Source organism: Solanum tuberosum, unplaced genomic scaffold, assembly GCF_000226075.1.
Source record: "Solanum tuberosum cultivar DM 1-3 516 R44 unplaced genomic scaffold, SolTub_3.0 scf00065, whole genome shotgun sequence".
In the NCBI taxonomy this organism is placed as follows: Eukaryota; Viridiplantae; Streptophyta; class Magnoliopsida; order Solanales; family Solanaceae; genus Solanum; species Solanum tuberosum.
The window spans coordinates 648,435-674,300 of record NW_006238992.1 but is presented as its reverse complement, the minus strand read 5'-3'; the positions used below and the strand labels follow the sequence as shown (position 1 = coordinate 674,300).

The window sequence follows — 25,866 nt, the reverse complement described above, 5'->3', positions numbered from 1 at the left end:
CCCATTGAGATTCCATTCATAAATCTCACTTCCACTATAAGAAGTGTTAGTTTGATTCCAATCTATTTCCTCTATTAAATCATCTTGAGGAGTAGGCCTGGGATAGTAATATGTTTGCATGCTAGGTTTTCTAGCATAAGCAGTATTACCACTATTCTTCTTTGGATACCCATGAAGTTTATTAACTTCCATTTCTATCTGAGTTTTGAAATCAAAAGTAGCTTCCATCTCATCTGCAAAATCTTCAGCGAGACTAATCGGTTTCGCACTTGCACCAAATTGAGAAAACTTTTTAGCAAGAAGATTTTCAAGGTTGTGCAAAGGTCTAAGAATAAAATCCTGAATCTCAGGAGGCCTTTGAATATGAACATCAGGCTGTTTTGACGAAGAAGCCTGTTCTGAAACTTGTTTCACATATTTTAGCTTATTATCAATTTGAACAATCAGATTAGACAGACTATCTAATTTTTGTCTAGAGAACAAATATGTTCACCAATTACTTTAACATATAGACCCAAATAATTATTTTGAGAAATAAGACGATTAATTTCATTTATACTAACTGCGGCGACTTCATTATCAATAAATTTATGAAAAGCAGTAAAAGTAATACCAGTATTATTGGTAAATAAACGGAGCTTGAGGAGGATAAATGGATTGGATAATATTACCTGATTCATCTTTGTAAGATCGTTCAAGAACGTTGATGAATAAAGGCAAATAAGTGGTTATAAACCAAGGTACAAAGAACATAATATGATTATGTAATGCACAAGTTTCATAAAACTCTTGAGAAATATTATTTAAATCTTCTTTACTATAAGTGTCAAAAAACCAAGTTTTAAACCAGTTCCATTTTTCATTTAGAAATTCGTTTTGAATATATTTTCTTACCAGTGAACCTGGACTAAAATCAATTTGATGTTCACTCATCATTAAGTATCATTAAGATTAAAATCCATCTCGGATACAGAAGGAATATCCTTATCAGAGATGTCAGATGATTTATCATTTGTTTGAACAATATATAACCGAGGATCAATTTTAATTTTTTGTTTTTCTGTAGGTATAACTGTTGATAAAGTATGTAAAGAAGCAGCGCGATTTCTGGCTGGACCATAATAAGATTCTATCGGAGAAATATGTTGAATAGCCAGTCTTCTATCAGAAACAAAAAAATGTCTACTATAAGGAATACTTTTTTCATCAAACTGCATACAAATTTTTCCATCAGAATTTTGACTAATATGAGAATATTCAGAATTAGTGACAGCATCGGTCATTTGCTCAGGGGGTATAAGCTCAGGAGGTATAACAGAATCTAAAATCCAAGTGGTTGGAAAATTAATTTCTTCCCATTTTATAGGTCTTCTAGTAGTGACCTTAGATCTGGCGAAATTAGTTTCTACCAAAATAGTTTGATCAGATGTATCATATAACTTACATCTAGGATTCAAAGTAGCAAGTAATTTATAATAGATTCTATGCGACAAGCAAATTAATTCAGATCCAGGTGCATAGTTATAACCATGTGTTTTAACATTCAAAGTTAAAGCATCTACTATATTAGAATCAGTCAAAGATAGCTGCAAATTGGGCTGAGCATTAAAATAAACTGGTCCATAGGCCACCGTAGATTCTATCGAACCCATCAAAGATTGACGAAAATTTAAATTTCTTGCATCTCGTAGAGCAGCTAAGAAAGTCTACTGGTAACCCTTTAAGAGTTAAAGGTTTAAAAGCAATTTGAACCATGCCAATATGCAAAAATTTATACTGAGATTTATATAATTCAATATCATGCTTATTTAATAAACGAATAGTTTGTTCGGACGAGTTTAACGCCAAGGATTGTTCGGTTGTTTTAATCAACTGTTTATTAGAAATCTTATCAAACCAACCATAATCATAAATGGTTTTTATATTAACTTTCGGAATAGTCCATTTGTTTAACAAATCAAGGTTTTGAGGTATATCTACCTCTTCTAGCCGAGTGCTTTTAATATCTTCTTTGATCCATAAAAGAGAGAATATATCTATGCCGAAATTCTTCACATCCATTATATAATACTTCATTACTTACTGCTCAGCATATTAATATTCTGATCAAGCAGCAAAATTATGCTAATATTTATATGAGCATATTGGGAGAACATATTACTTCTATGCATGATAATGTTGATAAACTACTTTCTAGACTCAATTCCAGTTCTAAAGGGAAAGAGAAACTAGTCAATACCAATATTCAACCTCCCTCGGAGATCGGTGATTTTAAGCTAAAAGACTTTTCGGATTTGGAAAGTCTGTAAGAAAAAAGATTCAAAGGCTGTAGTTTGAAGCCTTTGGGGGTTGAAGATTTTTCAGGAGGAGAAAGCAGTTATAAAAAGGAGTTTTCTGATGAAATTAATAAAATCTCAAAAAAATATGCGAGAAAACCTGTCCAAATGATGTACTACTATTTTACTGCTACCTTTTGTTCTGGATGGATATAATCCCTTTCTTTTAAGGGGCTCATTCCCCATTCTTCTGGAGCCATCACTCTTTTTATAATAATTTTTGAAAAGCTATAAACTTTTTTGGTATTGGTTGGGTAAAAATGTTGAAATTCACCAGACCCTGTTGCTGAGAGTATCATCTCATAATGCATCCTATATTTATAAGTAGGTGTGGTATAAGAAACTTAATCCAGATACCTGGACATTATTTGCCATGGGTCATTTTTCCATCGCAGATCACTTTATTCTAGAAGAAGTATAACTTCTTTTTTATCATTTTGATCAAATATTTATGTGCTCTCTTCATCTGTGAGGACCCGGATAGTAGAAGCTTTCACTAATCTTGCCAGGATTGTTTATACTTGTAAAGGCACCTTGAGTAAAATTGAACAATCCGTGGAAACTATGGGTCTTTTTGTATTAATTTGTTCCAAAACTTTGTATAAAAAGTTCTTTGTAAATATGGAAATCCTTCAGAGGTATTATTAACCTCTACAGACCATTTCATAATCCAAGGGATTGAGAATTCTATTAAAAAATACATTAAGGACATACCCTCAAAGAATATATTATCTTGTTCTAAACTTATAAGTTTTGGGGAGATATCCACCCATTCAGAATATAATGTTCTTAGAAGAATGCTTCTTATCCTTGGAGATCGCTTTAGTAATATCTAAAGCGAATTGTTCGCAGAATTCTTCTAACTATTGTCTTTCATTAAGACTATGCCTTTTAATCTGTTGATTCAACTTGATTTCATTGCATAAAGCAAGTCCTTCTTGTATGCAAGCACTTATGAGCTTTCCATAGGTGTAACTATCATAGTTAATACTATGACTATCTCCTCTAAGAGTCTTTCTAACTCTTTCAGCAAACCATCTATAAACTTGGATTTCCAATGAGAGCTATTACACTCTGGTAACTCCATAAATCTGCTAAGAAATAAATCTTTGTAGAATCTGAAAGATGTGAGAGTCTTACACCTAAGATTCTGGAGCATGGTTCTAATGGTCTCACTATTATCAGACCATCTTTCTGAAAAATGTTCTATGATATTAAGAACGAGAGTATACACCACATTTTGAGTCAGATTCTGTGTTTAACAGCTTGAAGAATCTTATCCCTTTGCTCTGTATCAAATAATTATCCCACCAGCCTTTTAGTTGGCCAGTAAATCCTACTGTTATCATATCAGCAATAGTTTTGTCACTATTCTTGTTTGCCTTACAAATAGTGCTATACATAAACATTCTATGAACAGTTGTATAAATCAGTCTATCTGTATAACCATCTATGTTCCATTCATAGATCTCCTTTCCATTATAACTATTAGTTATAATATGCTCATGCTCTTCCAAGAGCACATCCTGAGAAGAAAGAAAGAAGAGCCGAACCTTATAGAGAAAAGAAGAGATTTTATAAATCTAGACAAAAATTTAGCAAATTAGATACTTGCCACAAGTGTGGTAGATTTAGTCATTATGCTAAAGATTGTAGGGTCAAGGAGAAAATAAAAAACCTTGATATAGATGATAATATCAAAGAATCTTTATGCAAAATTATGCTAAATTCTGATTCAGGAAAATCAGAAACAGAGCACAGCAGCAATGAGGAATCCTCTACAAGCGAAGATCTGAAAGCTCTTCACCAGGAAGATTACATGTCATCAGATGATGATTGCTTGCCTTGTCAACAAGGGCTAAGTTGTGAAATGAAGGGGAAGATGATCTTTATAAGATCTATTCCCAGTTCAAGGAATTAAGTATCAATGTCATTGATAATGATAAAGTCATAGAGCTCTTACAAATTGTTAAAGATCCGGAAATAAGAGCTCAAATTATTGATAAGATCAGTAATACTTCCACTTCTCATGATCATATTAGAGAAGATATTCCTACCAAAGAAGGTTCATACACCATGAGTGATGTCAAAAATCTCCTATTAGAAAGAAGGAAGCTTATAAGTTCTCCTACTACAATTAGTGATCTAAAACATGAGATTAATATTTTCAAAGATGACATTCAACGGTTAAAAGAAAAGAATGTCACTATAGAAATTAGACTTGATAATATCGAAAGTCTTAAGGATTTAAGTAATAGCTCAGAATCATCTTCTTATGAAGAAGATAGTAAAGATCTTGACTTTCTTAAAACTCTTAATTTTGGTAATAATAAAGAGGATTTTTTACAAAGCTTGAAAGCTATCACTTTCCAAAAGTTGTATACTAAGATTACTCTTCTTATAGATTATAATTACAAAAAAGAATTTACTGCTCTAATAGATAGTGCTGCTAATCTAAATTGCATTCAAGAGGGACTTGTTCCTTCAAGATATTTTCATAAAACAACCCATAGCCTCAGATCGGCAAATGGTAGTAAAATGGGTATTGAATATAAATTGCCCAAAGCTTTCATATGCAAAGGGAAAAATTGTATTCCTCAAAGTTTTGTCTTAGTAAAAGATATTACTAACCAAATTATTTTGGGAGTTCCTTTTATAAATGATATTTTTCTCCTTACTTTTTGGGATAATAAAAAATCATTGGAACTTGGAATGAAAAACCTTTTATATTTGAGTTTTTACAAAACCTTTTACAAGAATGATTAATGAATTATCTTCAAGATTGGTTTTAAAAAATAATCAAGTCAATTTTATAAAAGGAGAAATTAATAGCACTGAGATTGATAATACTCTCCAAAATCCTAAATTACAGGATAATATTGCTATTTTAAAGAATCACTTCTCTATTCTTATTTGTGGTGATCATCCAAATGCTTTCTGGAATAGAAAAAAGCATGTTGTTAGCCTTTCATATGAGGATAATTTTACAGAGGATAATATTCCTACTAAAGCAAGACCTTGCCAGATGAATTTCGATTATCTGGAATTATGCAAAAAAGAAATTGACTCCTTTCTTCAGAAAGGCCTTATAAAGGATTTGCTCAAGGATACTGCTATTTTATATGACAGGATAAAAAATAATCCTAAAGCTTGGTCTGTTATACATACTGAAGCAGTTAAAAAGATTAAAGCAAAGGTTAAAAACCTTCCTTGTCTTACTTTAGCCAACCCAAATTGAGAAAAAAATGGTTGAGACAGATGCTTTAGACGTAGGATATGGAGGTATCCTGACGCAATACTGTCTGGAGAATAAACGCCATTATATTGTTCAGTTCTATTTTGGCAAATGGAACGATGCTCAAAAAAATTATGCCAAAAGAAATTTTGGCAATAGTTAGAAGTGTTTTAAAGTTCCAAGGTGATCTTTATAACCAGAAGTTTTTGATAAAAACTGACTGCCAAGCAGCTAAATTCATGTTTAATAAAGATTGTAAGCATGATGTTTCAAAACAAGTGTTTGCAAGATGACAAACTTTATTAGCTCCATTTGATTTTGATATCCATTATAAAAAGGGTTCAGATAATAGTCTGCCTAATTTTCTTATGAGAGAATACTTCAATTAATCCTTGTTTTTTCATATTAATGACAGGATGAGACATTCATGGCCTCCGCCCTCAAGGAGGGAAAGAGGAAGAACAGGAACAGGAACTGGACGAGGTAATATCCTCGCTCAAATGGGAAACCAAAGATTGATAGCAGCAAATAATGCTTCTACAAGTGGTCTTAATATAGACCATCCAATGTACAAGGAATTCTTGGATTTTATGCAATCCAAACAAGGAAAGGATAATATTCTATCATATTCTACAGTTAGCCTTAAAATGGATTAGGTACCCTATCTCCAATAAGAAAGATTTATTGGATAGAGTTTATGATGCAATTATATTTTCCAAATTTGATTTAAAATTAGGTTATTGGCAGATTCAGATAGCTGAGTCAGACAGGTATAAAACAACTTTTAATGTCCCTATGGGACGAGATGAATGGAACGTTATGCCATTTGGCTTAAAAAACGCTCCTTCTGAATTTCAAAAAATCATGAATGATATTTTCATGACTTATAATAATTTCATAATTGTTTATATAGATGATATTCTTGTATTTTCTAAAAATATATCAATCCAGAACAAAAGGTAGCAGTAAAATACAATTATTGGGACTATTTGGATAGCTTTAATAAAGCTTTATTATATGAAAATGCTAATAAAAAGTATTCTTGGTTTATAAAAATATACTCTCATGTTTGGACTTGGAGTCTTTGGAGAAGAGTATTGATATTAATCTCTTCGTTGCTATTAGCAGTTTGTGCTTCTCCTGCCATGCAAGATTCTTCATCATCATTGGTGTGGCTAGCTGATGCCATGGATATATCATCCCTTATATCTATATCGAGATTTTTCATTAAATCTCTTTTTACTTCCTCCATATGTATGGCTATTGCTTCTGATTTGGATATTAATTCTTTCTTCATAATAATAATACTAATAATAATAATAATACTAATAATAATAATAATAATAATAATAATAATAATAATAATAAAGAATGTAAATAATGCACAAATACCCTAATTTTACATTCTGCCCCAATAATAATTAACCTATGGTTCAACCCATAAAGTTCCACAAAGAACTCACCCTTTGATTCTACGAAGAAAATGAACTACAGTTAAAAAAATGGATTTAAATCACCTGAGAGAAAAGTCTTGAAAAAATTACCCTTGGAGTTCTCTGATCGAATATTCTAAGTTATTGCCAAGATCAGCTGGAAAACAGACTTAAGCAAAGGTCACTATTAGCGAACCCATCCTTTGGTATAGCGAAGTCATGCAACTTTGCTACCTTCTATAGCGAAACCCCATTTTGTTCATTCTTTTTACTTTAAGTCAATTCTTAACCCTCTGGGACCTAGCAATTGAATTAGAAACTTATTATGACTATTTTCTGAAGTTTTATTGTTCTTGAAATGATTAGTTCAAAATTATTTGTTTCTTGACTTGTTCTTTTACAAGTTGGAGTTTTCCATGGGGCAAACATTAGACCAGCCCAAAGCTTAACCTAGGGTTCCATATTCAGTAATTGCTTATTGTAGTTCTAACTTTTAGGTATTCAACTGGCCTGAAACTCAGATGGATAAAAACCTGTAATCCCCATTTTAGAATGCATAAATGATTATTTCATTCAGTAGAATGCATCCAATTCACATGTCAAGTACATGTTACAATACAATACAATACAATAAATCTATGGATCAACTTCTTGGATTGCAGTTTGTACATTGTGAGATTTGTTCTGTAATAAAGAAAATTCGAATCATATTACTATGTTATATTATTACATAAAGTCTCTTCATTGGGAATAATATAGATCACAGTCTGGAACCTTGATCTGCTTGAGAAAACTGCTGCCTCAATACCCTTCTCATGACTTTATTTGTTGCTGTTCTTGGTAGGGAAGGGAGAGGAACAATACTGGAAACCTGCACATATTGTTGTATTTAGATGAAACAATATATCCTAACGAACATGCAACCTTTCAGGCCTATGATGTACCTTGAACAATGGATTCAACTTCCTCTGCAAAGCTGTGTTGAAAGAAATCAACAAATTGACCAACTTTTGCTCCAAGTTATCTGAATCCTTGAACACGACTGCAATTACCAACTTCTCAGGTCCACCAGCAGCAGGTGGTACTCCAACTGCTGCTGTCTCTAGTATATTTTCATCTACTGCATTGCATATGCGCTCAATCTCAAGTGAACTCACCTGACAAATGGAATAGCAGAACTCTTAGGAAAGGAAACAATCCAGTATAAGTGGAATGCCTGACAACTCAAATGCCCATTCGTATGCATAGTTTACAGGGATCTTAATACTAAACAGATACTTTCGGATTCAATTTCGAGGCTACATGCAGACCTTAATGCCCCCTAGGTTCATTGTATCATCTGCACGACCATGTGCATGGTAATATCCTTTGGAAGTACGTTCAAACACATCCCCGTGTCTTCTTAGAACCTGCGATACAAATAGTGCCAAACAAGATATTAGTAAAACTAAAATAGCTTAGACTACAGGATAATAATATGCATTACCTTTCCATTCAAAACAGGCATTCCTTTGAAGTAGATCTCATTATGGTCCGCGTTCAGCAGTGTACTTGAAGCTCCAAACATGAGAGGACCAAGGGCCAATTCACCAATCCCAGGAACATCTGATGGCTAAACAAAAGGAAAAATAATAGTTAAACCGTCCCAACTAGTGGAGAGAATGAACTACTGTCTCCCTACTGGTTATGGGTAATTCTCTCCTCATGAGCTAGCCTATGGGATTTTAACATGCTATCAAAATTAGGCCTATTCCTATTCTAGGTTCACCCGATTTTAGGCCTTATATTATACTGTCCATGTCCACGCACTGGATATCCAGTCATGGGCATGCAGGGAGGGGGGATATTAAGTTCCCTACATTGGGAGGGAACTATGTTGTCACCTTATATAGTCTTGGGCAAACCTGATGGGGCCAAGCTTTGTCAAGCCATTTACTATAAGCCAAGCAAAGGGAGTTCAAGTACCTTAAAGGCTTGTTCATGAAGATGAAAGCCATGGGTCGAGTTATGGAGAAGTGAAGCTGAAGAAAGGAAAATCTCAAATTGGATCCCAGAAAGCTTTTTGGAACTACTGATGCAGCATCAGAATTTTCTGGTGCAGAGTACCATCTCCTATAACGACCCCCATAGTCATTTTTGTGATTTCTGTACATTTTGATGGTTGAATGAGGTTATCATTTTGGAAGGGTGGAAAGTTGAAAAAGTTTGACCACAATCAACATTCGATGAAGATGATCTCATAATGGAATTAGCTAGATATAGTATGGCAGCAGGTATATACAGGTTCTAATTTTGGCCAGGTAGGAGGCATGTGCATCATCTCATTCATCTTTACATAGCATTGATATGGTGTGAACGTGATTGGGCATTGTGAAAGTGGCTTACTTAGTCTTGTCTTGACTTGACTGTGATCTCAGATTACTTGGACTTGATCTCTAAGTGATTGTTGTTGACATTAGCTTTTAGTCCGCGTGTGTCTTCCTTAAAATGAGTTGTATATGTGAAAGATAGCGGAACAGGGCAGTTTAGGGTCAACCCTCGTCATCCCTTCAAATGTGGGTCGATCAACAATGTTGTGGAGTACTAGTGGATTTCGCACTCACCCTTGCTTTCTTCGGCACCATTGTGTGCAGGTTCTGAGCCGAGTTCCAATGGTCAGTGATTGTTCGCAGATTGAGCTTTCACTCGAGACTTTGAGGTAGTTGCTTGACTATCCTGCAACTTCTAGATCTCTTCTATCCTTAAACTTTCTTTTATGTTGTTTTTATTTCCAATATTGTCTAGACCAAGATTGTACTCCATGATTCGTAGAGGCTTGTAGTAGTGACATCAGATTTTGGGGAGTCCGTATCTAGTTCTGTATTTTCTTATGAATTTTATGAGAAAGGCTGAATTAGGTATTATTTCAGATTTATTTAATATTTTCTCATAATTGTGCTTCGACTTATGATTATATGTTTTGGGTTGCTTACCTATCAATGGGTTAGATAGGTGCCATCGCATCCCCGGTTTTTGGATCATGACTTGTCCGCAGACACCATTCCCTATCACGGCGAAACCAGGCCTAACAGAAGTCTGAGATTGTGACAAGATATCTGCTTAAGCGGAAGGTGCTGACTTTGAAAAGGTCCGCAAACGCGCCTTAAGAGTCCACTATCGAGAGGAAGTTTACCCAAGACCGGACCATGATTGCGCCACCGCAGATGCAACCTCGAGAATAACCTCAACGTTTCCAACTTCCCTTTTTCAGTCTCATAATATTTCTAATCCCTAGCTGGAGATATTTTAGACTTTATTAGCTTCTTTTAAGCCGTAGTATTAATACCCTACTTCCTCAATTTAGTAGAGTTAGATTATATTGATGTATGAACTTGGTAGGACAGTAGGCATAGCTATTGGATCAATTCCAACTTAGTGAGGAAGCAAAGGGATTTGGCTATCTTCTTGATGGGTTCTATAGCTTAGGTACTAAGGTTCTAGTGTCGAAGGTAACTTTGTGGCCTTTCAATCTAGTTATTGTCTACTTTGTTGAATTTCCTTTGTGCCTAAATTCAATTTCCATCCTCTAAATTTCTTGTTATTGCCGTTACATCAAATGCTGACTTTACGAGCTAGCATTTGGAGTTGAGTTAAGGTCAATTTTCTTAACAATCAAATTAAAATATCACAATAACAAGCACTAAGGGGATGTGAATGTTTTAAGATGTGGCCAAATAAAACAGTAATCTGAATGGTTTCTTTATGAGGAACCCAGACAGAAGTAGCAAGTTGAAGTTGCAAGAGACCTGATCCCATTTGGTAAACACTCAACTCTCACTAGCTTAAGAAGAACTTAATAGGCAAGCATAAAATGTGTCACATGATGTTAATTGCAGTTTGCTCATGTTCCAAATATAAGGTTGTATCGTGCTTACTATAGGAAACCCATCATCGCCAAGAATATGAAGACTGCATCCCATGACTGCTGTGCTGAAAGCGGCTAAAGACTGGGGCTGCAACATTGACCCAGAGACAAAGGAGCCACCAATCTCTGTACCACCGCAATACTCGATTATCGGTTTATATTCAGCTCTTCCCATTAGCCAAAGATATTCATCCACGCTAGATGCCTCACCAGTGGAGCCAAAGCAACTAGGATCATGTATGAACTACATTAAGCCCAAGAAAGGGAAAGGAAAAATAGTCTTGAGCAGAATTCATTTAATGTGCATATGCATAGGAAACATATTTGTTTTCATATAATATCCGTATTTTGAAATGTAAATTCATGAATCAACCATGTGCAAGCTTGCCCCGCAATTTCAGTCAATTTGGAAGGAAATAACAGGCAAGGAGATACAGAAATAGAAGTAAAACAAGGACGAAGATACCAATAGAGCTCTTTGTGAAACAAAAACATAATGAGAGATTGCTTAGAAACTACCGGATGGTCGACCAATCATAGCCATCAGGAGAATTTTTCGCTTTCCAAGTCCTCACTATACTTGGAATCACCCCAAGCATAGTTACTTTAGCATCCTGGTTAATTTGCAAGGGAGATTTTTCATGAGCATAAATAACTAAAGGTATTCAACATTTAAACAATGTAGGTTTGCGATGAATAAAAGATTTTAAAATACCATATCTATCAAATATTGTGATGCCTCGATTAGTTCACTTCTGTTGGGTTGGTGAGAACCCACAAGCTTAGCAATAAAATTATAAAATTGTAAAACTGTACATGCAATAGAGTGTTGTCTTTCTACTCATCATTTTTTTCCTTTTCAATTAAATCTAGGAATTAAGAAACTTAGCCTGTTTAGTTTCCTGATAGTCCACCCAAAGTATAGTTGCAAGGCTAATGCACGTAGGAAGAGATAAAAGTAGGTTCAAAAGACAAATAAATAGATACCTTCCCTAGCTTACAATAAGAAAATACACCAGATTAGAAGATAACAAAGCAACATGATATTAGCTGACACAATTATCTCAAATGCATATAATTGTGATACAGAGTGATTTTCACCGAGTCATTCAACACGAAAAAGGAGACCAAGGAAGTATAACAACGAAAGAAATTAACCTGTACAAACTTAGCAAAGCCAGAACCAAGGGGAGATCCATTATACAAGGCAATGGATGCCCCATTCAACAATGGAGCATAAACGAGCCAAGGTCCCATCATCCACCCAAGATTAGTTGGCCAAGCAACAACATCGCCATTTTTAATATCCATATGGCACCACCCATCAGCAGCCGCCTTGAAAGGTGTGAGGAGAGTCCATGGAATTGCCTTCGGATCTCCTGGACCATTTAGGATTTTAGTTGTGACCATTTATTCAATTGCTTCATTTGCGTTACCAATTCAATGAATTCTTGATAATCAATTGGTAAACATAAAGAGGATATTATGCTGCCATTTCAGTTCGACAGTTGACTTGACTACTAAATTATCCGTTCTTGTTTAGAAAGAGGATATCTATATGTGAATGTAACAACCATATTGATGTGATTTCTTCAACCCTTAATTTGTTATGAAAAAAAGGATTCTACACCCACTCACCTCCCTCTCAACCTTCCCTCACAAAAGAAAGAGAAGTGTCAGTACCAAAACAGAAACAAGACAGGCAATTCCCTTGGAAACCCAAGAATCACACTAAACTGGAATCCAACATCATGTAAACCACCCCTGCAAGCACAACTTATACAAACACTCAGATCTCGCTTCCAACTTTGCACAACCACCTGCATATCACTCTTGACCCAAAATATTCTAGATTCTGAGTAGTACAAGCAGCCTTAGCAAAGTGTGGTCTTGCAGTTCTTGACTGGAGAAACATTTGGATGCTCTACAATCATGGGAGCTTTCTTGTTAGGTTAGGGTAATTTTCAAATATAAGCTGTACATCAGGCCTTCCTTTACACTATCCATTCCAAAGTACTATTTTCCCTCTTTATAGTGTTGTTCACGTGAGAGGCCCCAGTTTAATGATGCTACAGTGAGACACCTTAAGTGTATTGGAACATCACGAGTCAGTTTAGTTATTTAGTCGTATTAAGTTTGAGCAGTCCCTATCCCTGTTTATTTAGGATTAAATTTCAGCAGTTATTGTCTAGTTAGGTTTTATTACTTCAGTTCGTTTAGGAGCCTTTCCACTGTAATTCTATTTAAGCAACTTTCTGTCTTCATTAATATATTATCGTCTTTCAACTTATACCCAGTCATTATATCGTATCAGGGCTCTTCACGCTCTAACGAGAACGATCCAACTTTTTTTCCTTCCTTCTCCTCACACAGATCAGCAACAATGACCAATCCCAATGGGAACAACAATGGCAATAATCCAACAGTTGTCAATGCTGATAACACAATGGGTAGTAAAATAATCATTCAGTTCAATCCTGCTTCCCAACTACCCATTAAACTAAGCGGTGGTCACAACTTCGCCACCTGGAAAGCCCAATTCTCCATGCTTATGTATGGCTACAACCTCTTTGGCCATCTCGATGGGACCACTCTGGCACCCAATCGCACGATTGCACTCGGTACGAACATATCTCCTAATCATGCGTTCTTACCTTTGTTCCGCCAAGACAAACTCATCCAGAATGCCCTTATGGCTTCTGTCGAACCCACTATTGCTTCTACTGTTGCTACCGCTGACTCGGCTAAATCAGCTTGGGATGCTTTGCATACCACTTACGCGAACAAGTCTCAAACTCAGCTCTTCAGTTTGCGTGATCTGCTTTCCCATGTCACTAAGGACTCTCGCTCCATCACTGAATATCTTCACAATATTCGGTCCCTTTCGGATGAGTTAACCACTGTTGGTGCTCCTGTGTCCAATCCTGAACTCATAGTCAAAATACTAAGTGGTCTGGGGCCTGAGTTTCGAGAGATATCTTCTGCCATTCGTGCACGTGATACGACTATCCCTATGAGGAATTGTTTGAAAAACTACTAGACTATGAACTCTTCCTTCGCCACGAGGATGCTAAGAAGTTGTCCAGTCCTATCACTGCTGCAGCCGCCACTCCCACCAAAAACAACACCAATAATCACAACAATCGCAGGCAGACAACCAATTCTCAACAATGGCGTCAGAACTCACGACCAAATACTCCACCACACTGGCAGTCTAACTCAAATCCAAACGGCGTTACTCGTTGTCAACTATGTAATAGGATAGGCCACACCGCCAATGTTTGCCGCTCGAAGTCTCACAATCACTTTGAAACCAAAGCCAACTATGCAGCTAGGTTTACTGTTGCCACCAACCCCTGGATAGTTGACTCGGGAGCCACCCATCACATCACCACAGAGCCACACAACCTACAACCGTACCACAGTAACGAGGATGTCTCCATGGGTGATGGTAATAAAATTCCTATTTCTCACACTAATTTTACTCAATTAAATGCATCAAATAATATTTTAAACTAACCCACACTCTCTGTGCTCCTACCATTAAACGTAAGCTTCTCTCTGTTTCTAAATTTTGTCAAGACAATCTAAAGTCGATTGAATTTTTTCCTTTTGACTTTGTTGTGAAGGATTTGAAAACGCGGAAACCACTGGTGCACGGCCGGACCAAAAATGGACTGTATGAGTGGCCTGTCCCACCTCCCCAAGCTCACATGACCACTACATCCATTCCTCTCACTACTTGGTTCCAACGTCTTGGTCATCCTCACTCTAGAGTTCTTAGGTTTATTTTAAATACTCCCTCCGTCCCATTTTATATGTTATCCCTTTCTATAAATAGCTGGACCACAATACTTGTCATTTTATAAAATTTATGCATAAATTACCATATATTGCCTATTATGCCCTTGATAGATTAGTTAATTAATCTTTAAAATGTACTCATCATTTATTATAAAGTTAACTTAAGAAAACATTAAATAAGGGTAAAAGGGTAAAGTTATATCATTTCTTAATGCAAGTGTAAAGTAAAAAGGTGACATATAAAATGGGACAGAGGGAGTAAGTTCTTGTTACCGTTTCATGAGCGAGACAAACCTTTTCATTGTAATTCTTGTTTATCTAATTGTTAAGATATTGTCAAAGAGTATTTCAACTATTAGATTGGGTATAAGATAATAGTCAAGTATTGTAGGCAATGTGTAATAGTCAAATATTGTAGGTATTATAGGTATGGTAGGTAACCTATCAGGGATATGCTCTTGGCCTTTTGTGCTAGCTTTGTGTATATATTCTAGGTGTAATCTATCATTTTGAGTATGAAGTGAAATACACTTGCATCATTATCATGGTATCAGAGCCTCTGTTGTTTCTATAGAGTCTCAAGTTGCCTTTCCGGTAACTATCCCAATAGATCTTCCGGTGACTATTCCGACATCTTCTTTTACTATAAGCCACTTCGGCAGATTTTTCCTACCATCTCACTCTTTCATTCCAAGTTGTGAGGGTCAATCATTCATTCTAGTCTTACCCATCACGTCTCCAATAATATTCGGCAACCGGAATAGTTTTTGAGCAAAAACAGTCACTTCATAGGCTGTTTCTTTCTTCTTCTTTTTTCGGCAAATTTCTGGTTCAGTTCCAATCTGAAAAAGGACTCAACCAGATCTCCAGTCATTCTTCTGTTTCATCCTTCTTCTTTTTCCGGTAAATTTCTGGTTCAGTTCTGATCAGAAAAGGTCTCAACCAGATCTCCAGTCATAAAGAGGAACTTTGTTCTTCTCTTTTTCTGTTTCGCGTTCTTTTCACCAATCACCTTTTTTTTGTATATCATCTAGTTGTTGAAGCCATAATGTCAAAGAAAGGTAAATCTCTAATTGAAGTCTCTGAAAAGATTGAATCTTCAGGTGATATCAGATCAATGTTTCCCTCTATTTCAAGTTCTCCTGTTATTACTACTGTGAAGTTGGAAGGTAGTAATAATTACACACCGTGGTCTTCATCTGTTGAGATGTGGTTTATGGGACAATGATATGAGGATCATTTAGTTAAAAATACTAGTGATATTGTTGCTAGTGAAAGGACTAAGTGGACTCGAATTGATGCTCAATTATGCAATCATTTATGGAACTCTTTGGATCCTAAATTACTCAACCTATTTCAATCTTGTAAAACTTGCTATAAAGTTTGGACTAAAGCTAAGACTTTGTATACGAATGATATGCAACGTATATACAAGGTTGTCTCAGACTTAGTCCAACTTCAGCAGAATAATCAAGATATGGCAAGTTATTTAGGACAGATAAATACCTTGAAAGATCAATTCGATTCTCTCATGCCACTCTCTGAAAGTGTCATCACACAGGAGCAACAAAGAGACAAGTTCTTTATGGTTTTAGCACTGAAAGGACTTAAGATCTGATCTGACACCGGTAAAAGATCAAATCTTGGCAAGTTCCTCAGTTCCTTCCTTAATCGATGTTTTAGCTCAATTATTGCGTATTGGTTCAGAAACAATTGAGACCAATAACGTTGAGACATCTATATTAGATGTGAAAAATGAAATCCACAGGAACTAAATGTCCATCAAAGGGGGGACAGTAGGAACTCTAGACCCTATTGCAACTATTGCAACAGGCCAGGCCATACTCGACAATCTTGTTGGAAATTGCATGGTCGACCACCGCGTACTAACAATCGGAGTACAACTCACATGGTTCAAAACCATAAAGACACAGATGGACAACTGGTCAATTCCATTACTTTGTCTGGAGCAGATTACAGTGACTACTTGCAGTATCAAGCAGCTACACGACAATCACCTTTATCTGGAACCTCACAAAATGGTAATTTTGTTGCTTGTCTAACTAGGTCTTCGCCCACTTGCCCATGGATATTAGATTCTAGTGCATCTGACCATATCTCTGGTAATAAGAATCTTTTTTCAAATATCATTCATTCCACAACCCTGTCTGCAGTTACCCTTGCTAATGGATCAACAACTGCAGTAAACGGAATAGGGGACGTGCAACTTCTTCCCTCTATTTCCTTAAACTCGATTTTATTTGCTCCTGAATGTTCAATTAATTTGATTTCTATTAGCAAATTAACGAAACACCTCAATTGCGGTGTCACTATTTTGGCTGACTATGTTGTTGTACAGGACCGGAAAACGGGGAAGGTGATTGGAACAGGATATGAGTCACAGGGACTGTATTACATGTCAAAATCACCACCACCAGTTGCCTTCACTTCCACTACCTCAACAGACCTTCTCCACAACCGTCATGGTCACCCGAGTCTTGCAAAACTTCAAAAATTAATTCCTAGTCTTTCCAGTTTGTCTTCTTTTGAATGTGAGTCTTGTCAACTTAGGAAACATAGTCGCACTTCGTTTCCCAAAAGAGTCAATAACAGGGTTGTGTATATGTTTGATATTGTTCACTCAGATGTATGGGGCCCTAGTCGTGTTGTTTCAAGTTTAGGATTTCAGTATTTTATTGATGATATTTCCCGTTGCACATGGGTGTTTTTAATGAAAAATCGTTCCAAAGTATTCTCTATTTTTCAAAAATTGTATGTTGAGAGAAGAAATCAATTTGGTGTTTCAATAAAGGTATTACGCAGTGATAATGCCAAGGTGTACTTATCATCTCCTTTTGCCAGTTTCATGTCGTCTCAGGGAATCACTCACCAGACTTCTTGTGCATATACTCCTCAACAAAATGGGGTCGCCGAACGTAAAAATAGGCATCTCATTGAAACTGCTCGTACTTTACTTATACACCATCATGTTCTTCTTTGTTTTTGGGGGGATGCCGTTCTCACTGCTTGCTATTTGATAAATAGAATGCCCTCCACTGTGTTGCAACATCAAAGTCCTCACTCAATTCTCTTTCCAGGTCGAAATCCCTATCGTCTACCTTTGAGAGTGTTTGGATGTACTTGCTTTGTCCATGATCTAAGTACTAGAAATGACAAACTCCAACCAAAATCAATTAAGTGTGTATTTCTAGGATACTCTCGTCACCAAAAAGGTTACAAGTGCTATGATCCAAAAACAAATAAATATTTTATCACTGTAGATGTAACATTTTTTTGAAACATCTCCCTATTTTACACCAAGCACTACAAGCAAAAAATTAATTCCTCAAATTCTGCCAGTACCTATACTTCCTCTACCACAAGTCAATCTTCCAAACAACCCTCAAACCACTCATCCTCCTCTTCAAGTATACACCCGACGTGCTCGTCCTCTTAGTGATAACAATGATAATACTACTCCTAGTACAGATACATTAGTAGCTCCTGATGACTCATCGTCACCTGCTCCAGTCATGACTTGATCAGATGCAACAACCCCACCAATTGCCATACGCGAAGGTATACGTACTACTCAAAATCAACAACCGAGATATAACTGCTTAAGTTATCATCGGTTGTCCCCATTATATTATACCTTTGTAACTACCCTATCTACTGTACCTATACCAAAGATTGTTAGTAAAGCATTGGAACATCCAGGGTGGAGAGATGCTATGATCGAAGAGATGAATGCTTTACAGACAAATAACACTTGGGAATTGGTCCAGTTACCGAAGGGGAAATCTATTGTTGGAAGTCGATGGATTTATACCGTAAAGGTGGGTTCAAATGGAACAATTGATCGGCTGAAAGCTCACCTTGTTGCCAAAGGGTACACACAGATTTATGGTCTTGACTATGGTGACACATTCTCTCCAGTTGCCAAAATTGCATTTGTCCGACTACTTATTTCCTTGGCAGCAATGCATCATTGGCCGCTTCATCAACTAGATATTAAGAATGCCTTTTTGCATGGTGAACTTGCTGAGGAAGTTTATATGGAGCAACCTCCTGGATTTGTTGCTCAGGGGGAGTCGAACTTAGTATGCCGTCTCAAGCGTTCACTATATAGCCTCAAGCAATCTCCGAGAGCATGGTTTGGCAGATTTAGCTCTGTTGTCCAACAATTTGGGATGTCTCGAAGTAAAGCAGATCACTCTATTTTCTATCGACATAATGGCCCAGAAAAGAACATGTATTTGGTCGTTTATGTTGACGACATTGTCATAACTAGAAATGATCTAGAAGGAATATCTCAGCTAAAGAGGCATTTGTTCAGTCACTTTCAAACCAAAGATTTGGGGAAGTTAAAGTATTTTTTCGGAATTGAGGTAGCACAATCCAAGACAAGTATTGCTATCTCACAAAGAAAATATGCTTTGGACATATTAGAGGAGACATGCATGTTAAATTGCAAACCTATTGACACTCCTATGGATCCAAACATCAAACTCGTTCCTGGACAGGGGGAGCCATTGGAAGATCCTGGTAGATATCGAAGTTTGGTTGGTAAATTGAATTATCTAACTATTACATGCCCGGATATTTCATTTGCAGTGTGGTTAGTCAGTTTCTCCAAGCTCCATGTAAAGATCATTGGGATGCAGTAAGTAATTCGCATCCTCAGATACATCAAAAGAGCTCCATGACAAGGATTGTTATATGAAGACAAAGGTCATGCTGACATCATTGGATATTCTAATGCGGATTGGGCAGGTTCTCCAACGGATAGACGTTCTACTTCCGGGTATTGTGTCATGATTGGAGGCAATTTAATCTCTTGGAAAAGTAAAAAGCAAGATGTCGTTGCAAGATCTAGTGCAGAAGCAAAATATCGAGCTATGGCTCTTGCTACATCCAATCTTATTTGGTTGAAACAACTTCTTCAAGAGTTGAAATGTGTTGAATTCAAACTGATGAAGCTTATATGTGACATTCAGGCTACCCTTCATATTGCCTCAAATCCAGTTTTCCATGAAAGAACGAAAAATATAGAGGTGGATTGTCATTTCATTAGGCAAAAGATTGAGTCTGGATGCAATGCCACTAGCTTTGTTTGTTCAAATGACCAATTGGCAGATATTCTTACCAATTCCCTTAGAGGAACTCGGGTTGAATACATTTGCAGCAAGCTTGGAGCATATGACATGTACGCTTTAGCTTGAGGGGGAGTGTTAAGATATTGTCAAAGAGTATTTCAACTATTAGATTGTGTAAGATAATAGTCAAGTATTGTAGGTATTATAGGTATGGTAGGTAACCTATCAGGGATATGCTCCTGACCTTTTGTGTCTAGCTTTGTGTATATATTCTAGGTGTAATCTACCATTTTGAGTATGAAGTGAAATACACTTGCATCATTATCACAAATAAAGCCCATCGGCATCCTTTTTCCCAACTCTCACTGCGTAGCTCTAAGCCTCTTCAAATTATATTTAGTGATTTATGGGGGCCATCACCGATTTTATCTCTTGATAAGAACCTATATTATTGTATTTTTGTTGACCAATATACTAAATATACTTGGCTCTATACATTAACAAAAAAAGGTGAAGTTAAAGAGATCTTTCAAAATTTCCATCCTTTGATGGAAAAACATTTTGACACCAAAATTTTATCACTTTACACTGATGGCGGAGGAGAGTATAAAAGTCTTGACTCCTATCTTTCACTTCACGGCATTGAACACCTTTTCAACCCACCTTATACACCTCAACGTGTTGCACCTGCAGAACGATGACATCACCATATCATTGAAACTGCAAGAACACTATAAAAGTCTTGACTCCTATCTTTCACTTCACGGCATTGAACACCTTATACGCCTCAACGAGTTGCACTTGCAGAACGACGACATCGCCATATCATTGAAACTGCAAGAACACTCTTACATGAGGCATCCCTTCCCACCCAATTTTGGACTTTCGCGTGTCACCACACTGTCTACCTCATCAACCGTCTACCAACCTCCCACCTAGATAATAAATCCCCATTCCAAAAATTACTTGGAAAATCACGTGATTATAGTTCTCAAATTTAAACATGATTAATATTATTTGAGACATTTCTCTTCTTTACACTTGTGTGTGGTGACTATGGGTTTATCATATAACTTTATAAGAATGATACTTTAAGAGGTAGAATTAATGATTAACTTAATATATTTGGTTTCTGCTTAAGTAAATTAAAGAAGGTAATTAGTCTTATACTAATTGTTGTCTCTAATTTCACTGAAATAAAGGTCTAGATCACTTTTTGATCGAAGTTCTTGAATTAACTATATTAGTATCATAATTAGTTTTAATCCGCTAATTTGAATATTAAGATCATTTAGAGTTCCTAGCACTTTATCTTGAAATTTAGGGATTTATTCACAAATTTCACATATCTTTCAATTAAGGTCTTTAATCATTGTACTTTTGCTTCCGCGTAATTTTCTTGTTTATTCAAGTAACCCGATTCTTATAAATTCCAATGCCTAGAGGGAATTCAAGTCGAGCTCTCTCTTATTTTCTCCTCCACTTCACATTATCATCGTAACAAGTATGCGTCAATCTCAGCACTCATCTTCCTCATTATTGTACCACCTTAAACCACAGTAGACTAGGGCAAGTAACTTCCCTAATGCTATGAGTTAAGTCATTATTGCCTTCCACTTCCTTTCAGGCTCTAGATTGTCCTTACTCTAGAATCTTGATCCTATTTTCTTCCTAAAAAAAAAAAAAAAACTCGATCCTGTTTTCACACAATGATATCCCCAGCTTTATTATTTTGGAAGTGACATGCAGTTCAAACAAAAACCAAAATGCATATTGGCATGAAAGAATTGGACATAAGTTTTACTTCTACTACACCTGTTGTGCCAGATGAGAACAGAATGTTCGTAAATGCATCAATAGGTTGTTCAACAGCAACAAACTCAAGTCCCCTGCATTACAAACAACTAGCATTCAATGGGAAATGTGTGTAACATTTTGTAAATGAACATATAGTCAGAGATGACAAAAGTAGACTTGTTTTTTTATAATCTAGCTAAGAAGGTGGAGTAGGGGTTAGGCTCTGACCCCTACCCATTGTTGAAAGCAAGTTAGGAAAGATTACAAAACAAGAAGGGAGACATTTGTCGATACCTCCATAATTACAAGCTAAGAGTGGACAAGCCCACCCAGTTATGTTTGAGGTTATGTAGAAGATGTAAGCCTATTGTAAATTTCCTAAACTAAGTCATGTGCGAAGATTCCTCTCCCTAACACTAGAAAACAATTAGGAGGTTGCAAACGAAGATGAAACATGTGTTGACGATTAGTATCCTTGAAGAAATCTAAACAAACCTATCTAGTTATCCAAAATGATCAAGATAGAATTCTGAGGGTATCTACTTCCTTCCTCTTGTCAACGAGGCTTAACATATTCTGATTGGCCCCTCCACTAAATTTTTTAATATCCTCCTGGGGATAAATTACACCATCAATGCCGCATCTTTTTATTTACTCTTGCACCGGCTCTTGTCCTTCCTGCATTCTGATTGATCTAGGCCCAAAGGTGGTAGTAATATCATGTGTTAATTTATCATGTAAATTTCTGATTGTTCTGTTTCTATTCCCTTTCTCTGTTACTCCCCCTTGTATTCTTAGCTCAGGGCAATGCGGATGGAACTCATCTTACACACTTCTTAATGCTTAGAAGAAGAAGTTGATACAACATTCCAAACTCTGACCCAATTCATTGGTAACAATTATGACAAAATAAAGAACAAGCACTATATTGTCCTTTTCCTAGATTAAACATGTACAAAGAAATGATAAGAATCTCTGTGGCAGGAGTTCTTACTTGGAATCTTTCACTCTGTCTAAAAAGTCAGGCCAAGAGATGTCACCATCACGTAATTCTATGCTCAAGCTGGAGGCTCTATTGGGAATCACAATTGCCATCGGTGAATGAGCTTCAACAACTCGACTGTAGTTTTCAACAAGTGAGTCAAGAAAGAGAAGACATGAAAAAAAGGGAAATGCATAATTTACTACTGGCGCTAGCAGTTAAGCTTGCATGAACCTCGATACAGTTCATAATGTCTGAAGCAGAAAGAGAGGAGAGAGATGACCTGTACAAGGGTATCTTTTTTTCTCCGCGGGGAATAAAATCCTGTACACATCATTGACAGAACGAAATTAAACAAGAAAAGCACCAATAATTAGTAATAACAAACAAATGGGAAGCAAAATGAGTGCAGCTGCATATGCCAAAAGGAGTAATAAGAATGAGGAATAATGATTTGTACCAAATTTCACCATTTGAATTTTGTTGAACTTAAGGAATAAAATCTAAAATAAGTACAATTTGATCATAGGGGAGTCCATAAGAAGCAATGATCAAATAATAGAGCCACAAAATAGTGTTTCTGCACTGGATACTCCCATGAATGTTAATCCAACTAGATTTTTGGAAGCCTATTCTTAAAATACTGGAGCTCTTTGGAAATTCTCCAAATGCCCTTAATAGAGAAAATTAGACAAAAAAGACCCAACGTTCATGAGTATGAAGAGTTTACTTCTCCACGATCAAACTGTTTTATTTTTTCGAAGTATTAAAAATGATGCCATAACAAATTTGCTGGAAGCTAATATTTGAAACATTCCTACATTTCTTTATATATGTATTATTTTTTTAGAATAAAAGAAAAAGTGTTTACCAGCTTTGAGTCTCAAATGAAGTTCTTTCATCATTTTAACGCATCAACTGGTCTTTACATGCTTAACAAACTAAATTCTCCAAAAAGATTTAAAAATAATGAAACAACATAAATTGATTAGGCAACTGCTTCATAAATCTTCCTGATCATCTGTACGTAAATTGGTTATATCCAATACTATCATATCTAAATATTTTAAGAAGATATCAACCCATGATTTTACAACCGGTCTGCTGTCCTGCTAATTTGGTCTCACATATGATCTTCATATATTGCCTAATTTAATCTAAAATAGAAACACAATATTTTTTAGAACTCATTTGTATCCACTTCTTTAATGCATTTTATAGTTACATTTTTTAACATTTTTTCCTCAATTCTTCGTTAATTTTGGGTTATTATCTGATAAATTGTTGAATGACTGACTATAAAACCATCCAATACCATAAGATTTTGAATGCCGTACTATGTTATCTGGTGCATCAAAATCAATGCACTAGTGTGGGTCCTGCCTTCACAACCCTGTCTTTTCTTAGTGTAGAACTGCTAGCATAGGAAGGAGCTAGAAACTTGAATTCATCCAATGAAATTCTAATGACCTTAAAAGATAACATATATATGATACAATAGCTAAAAAAAATATCCTCATTCAATAAATAGAGCACCTGAGTAAAAATTGCTTTTGCTTTTGATAAGATGAGCCTTGTCGAAATTTCACTTGGGGCAAAACTATCAGCAATGGACACAACTACATAACCAGCAAGAACAATAGCCAAGTAGATCACCACAGAATTAACATCCATCGGCATATCTATAGCTATGGCAGATCCTTTCTCCAAACCCAGGCTTTCAAGAGCATATGCAACTTCCCTGTAAGAACAGTTATAACTGTGAGTGTTAGAATAGAATAGGAAAACACAATCCTACACAAACTAGGAATAGTTTATAGTCTCCTATTTGGTAAGGAATTGTATTATATAGTGTCTATAAATAGGGTTCTCTATGTAATTATTACAGCAACAATTCAATAGTATTTTTTCCTTATATTTCTCACATGGTATCAGAGCATTGGTGAGAAAGAAAAAAAAAAGGAAATCAGAATCCAGTGACTGTCAACGGCTGGTTTGCATTGTTGTCTCGTTTTACAAGTGTAGTGCAACAACCCACACCACCATGAGGTGCGGAACACTCAGGCGAGCAAATCCCAGTGAGCTCCTCTGAGTTTCACCGAGTCACGCGCCCTCACGCGCCGCCAGGAGTTCCAGGGTCTCGTCACCACGCGCATCACACGCCGACGCGTGCGACACTTTCCGGCCAGTTTTTTCGACCAATTTTTTTTCATTGAGGTCGCCTCTCCATTCCGAGGTAAACTGTATATTTATTTTCTTATTCCAACCAGTTTCGGGCAGTCAAACCTAATTTTCGACGACTGCACTTTTTTTTTTTTTTCCAGATTCTGACCAGCCTTATTTTTTTTCCTCTCTCTAAATTCATAATATGTCTTTAGGGATTGATATTTTTGGCTCCAAGAATATAGGTAGTTCAAGTGCTATGATCACTTCAGAACCATTAATGGGAAGCTCAAACTATTTAGCCTGGGCTTCCTCGGTTGAGTTATGGTGCAAGGGGCAAGGCGTTCATGATCACTTAACCAACAATACTTGTGTGGTAGATGAAAAGGCAAAGGCTAGTGAGACAGATAATTACGTCAAAGCACAATGGGAGAAGGTTGATGCTCAATTATGTAGTCTCCTATGGCGATCTATCGATTCCAAGTTGATGCCCTTGTTTCACTCATCCCAAACATGTTATTCAGTTTGGGAAAAGGCTCGTGCTTTATATACTAATGATATATCTCGATTCTATGATGTGATATCTAGAATGACTAGCTTAAAGAAACAAGAATCCGATATGTCTACTTACTTGGGTCAGGTACAATCAGTCATGGAGGAATTTGACACGTTGATGCCAATCACTACAAATGTGGACAAACAACAAGAACACAGACAAACGTTGTTTCTAGTTCTTACACTTGCTGGACTCTCTACTGACCATGATTCAGTGCGTGATCAGATTTTAGCTAGTCCTACAATTCCTACAATTGATGAATTATTCTCTCATCTACTTCGTATTGCCGCGCCTCCCAGCCACAAAGTAGTTTCATCACCGACCTTTGATTCCTCTGCTCTCGCATCTCAAACCATAGAAAAACGAGTATATCAATCTATGGAGAATCGACGAGGAGAAGGTCGTCTTGGAAAGCCTAGATCCAAGTGTAGTTATTGTCACAAGTCTGGACACACTCGTGACATATGTCATAATTTGCATGGTCCACCACCCAGTTATGATCCTGCTACTCTAAAGGAATATAATGAGTTCCTTCGTAATCGTGCAAGTAAGCATAT

At 36.3% G+C, this 25,866-nt stretch overlaps 1 protein-coding gene across 1 annotated transcript in view; it reads right to left on the bottom strand.

Annotated features, from left to right (window-relative positions):
• Positions 1 to 7,608: 7,608 nt before the first annotated feature.
• Positions 7,609 to 25,866, bottom strand: part of LOC102597617 (probable acyl-activating enzyme 17, peroxisomal) — a 24,552-nt gene continuing 6,294 nt past the window's right edge. The window contains exons 4-14 of the mRNA XM_006345276.2: positions 24,127 to 24,331; positions 22,874 to 22,914; positions 22,603 to 22,728; positions 21,627 to 21,700; positions 12,067 to 12,287; positions 11,428 to 11,522; positions 10,919 to 11,135; positions 8,491 to 8,616; positions 8,315 to 8,413; positions 7,949 to 8,161; positions 7,609 to 7,875 (exon numbers count right to left, since the gene is read on the bottom strand). Coding sequence (XP_006345338.1) covers positions 7,765 to 7,875; positions 7,949 to 8,161; positions 8,315 to 8,413; positions 8,491 to 8,616; positions 10,919 to 11,135; positions 11,428 to 11,522; positions 12,067 to 12,287; positions 21,627 to 21,700; positions 22,603 to 22,728; positions 22,874 to 22,914; positions 24,127 to 24,331 — 1,528 coding nt within the window. The 3' untranslated portion in view covers positions 7,609 to 7,764. The remainder of the gene's footprint in view (positions 7,876 to 7,948; positions 8,162 to 8,314; positions 8,414 to 8,490; positions 8,617 to 10,918; positions 11,136 to 11,427; positions 11,523 to 12,066; positions 12,288 to 21,626; positions 21,701 to 22,602; positions 22,729 to 22,873; positions 22,915 to 24,126; positions 24,332 to 25,866) is intronic.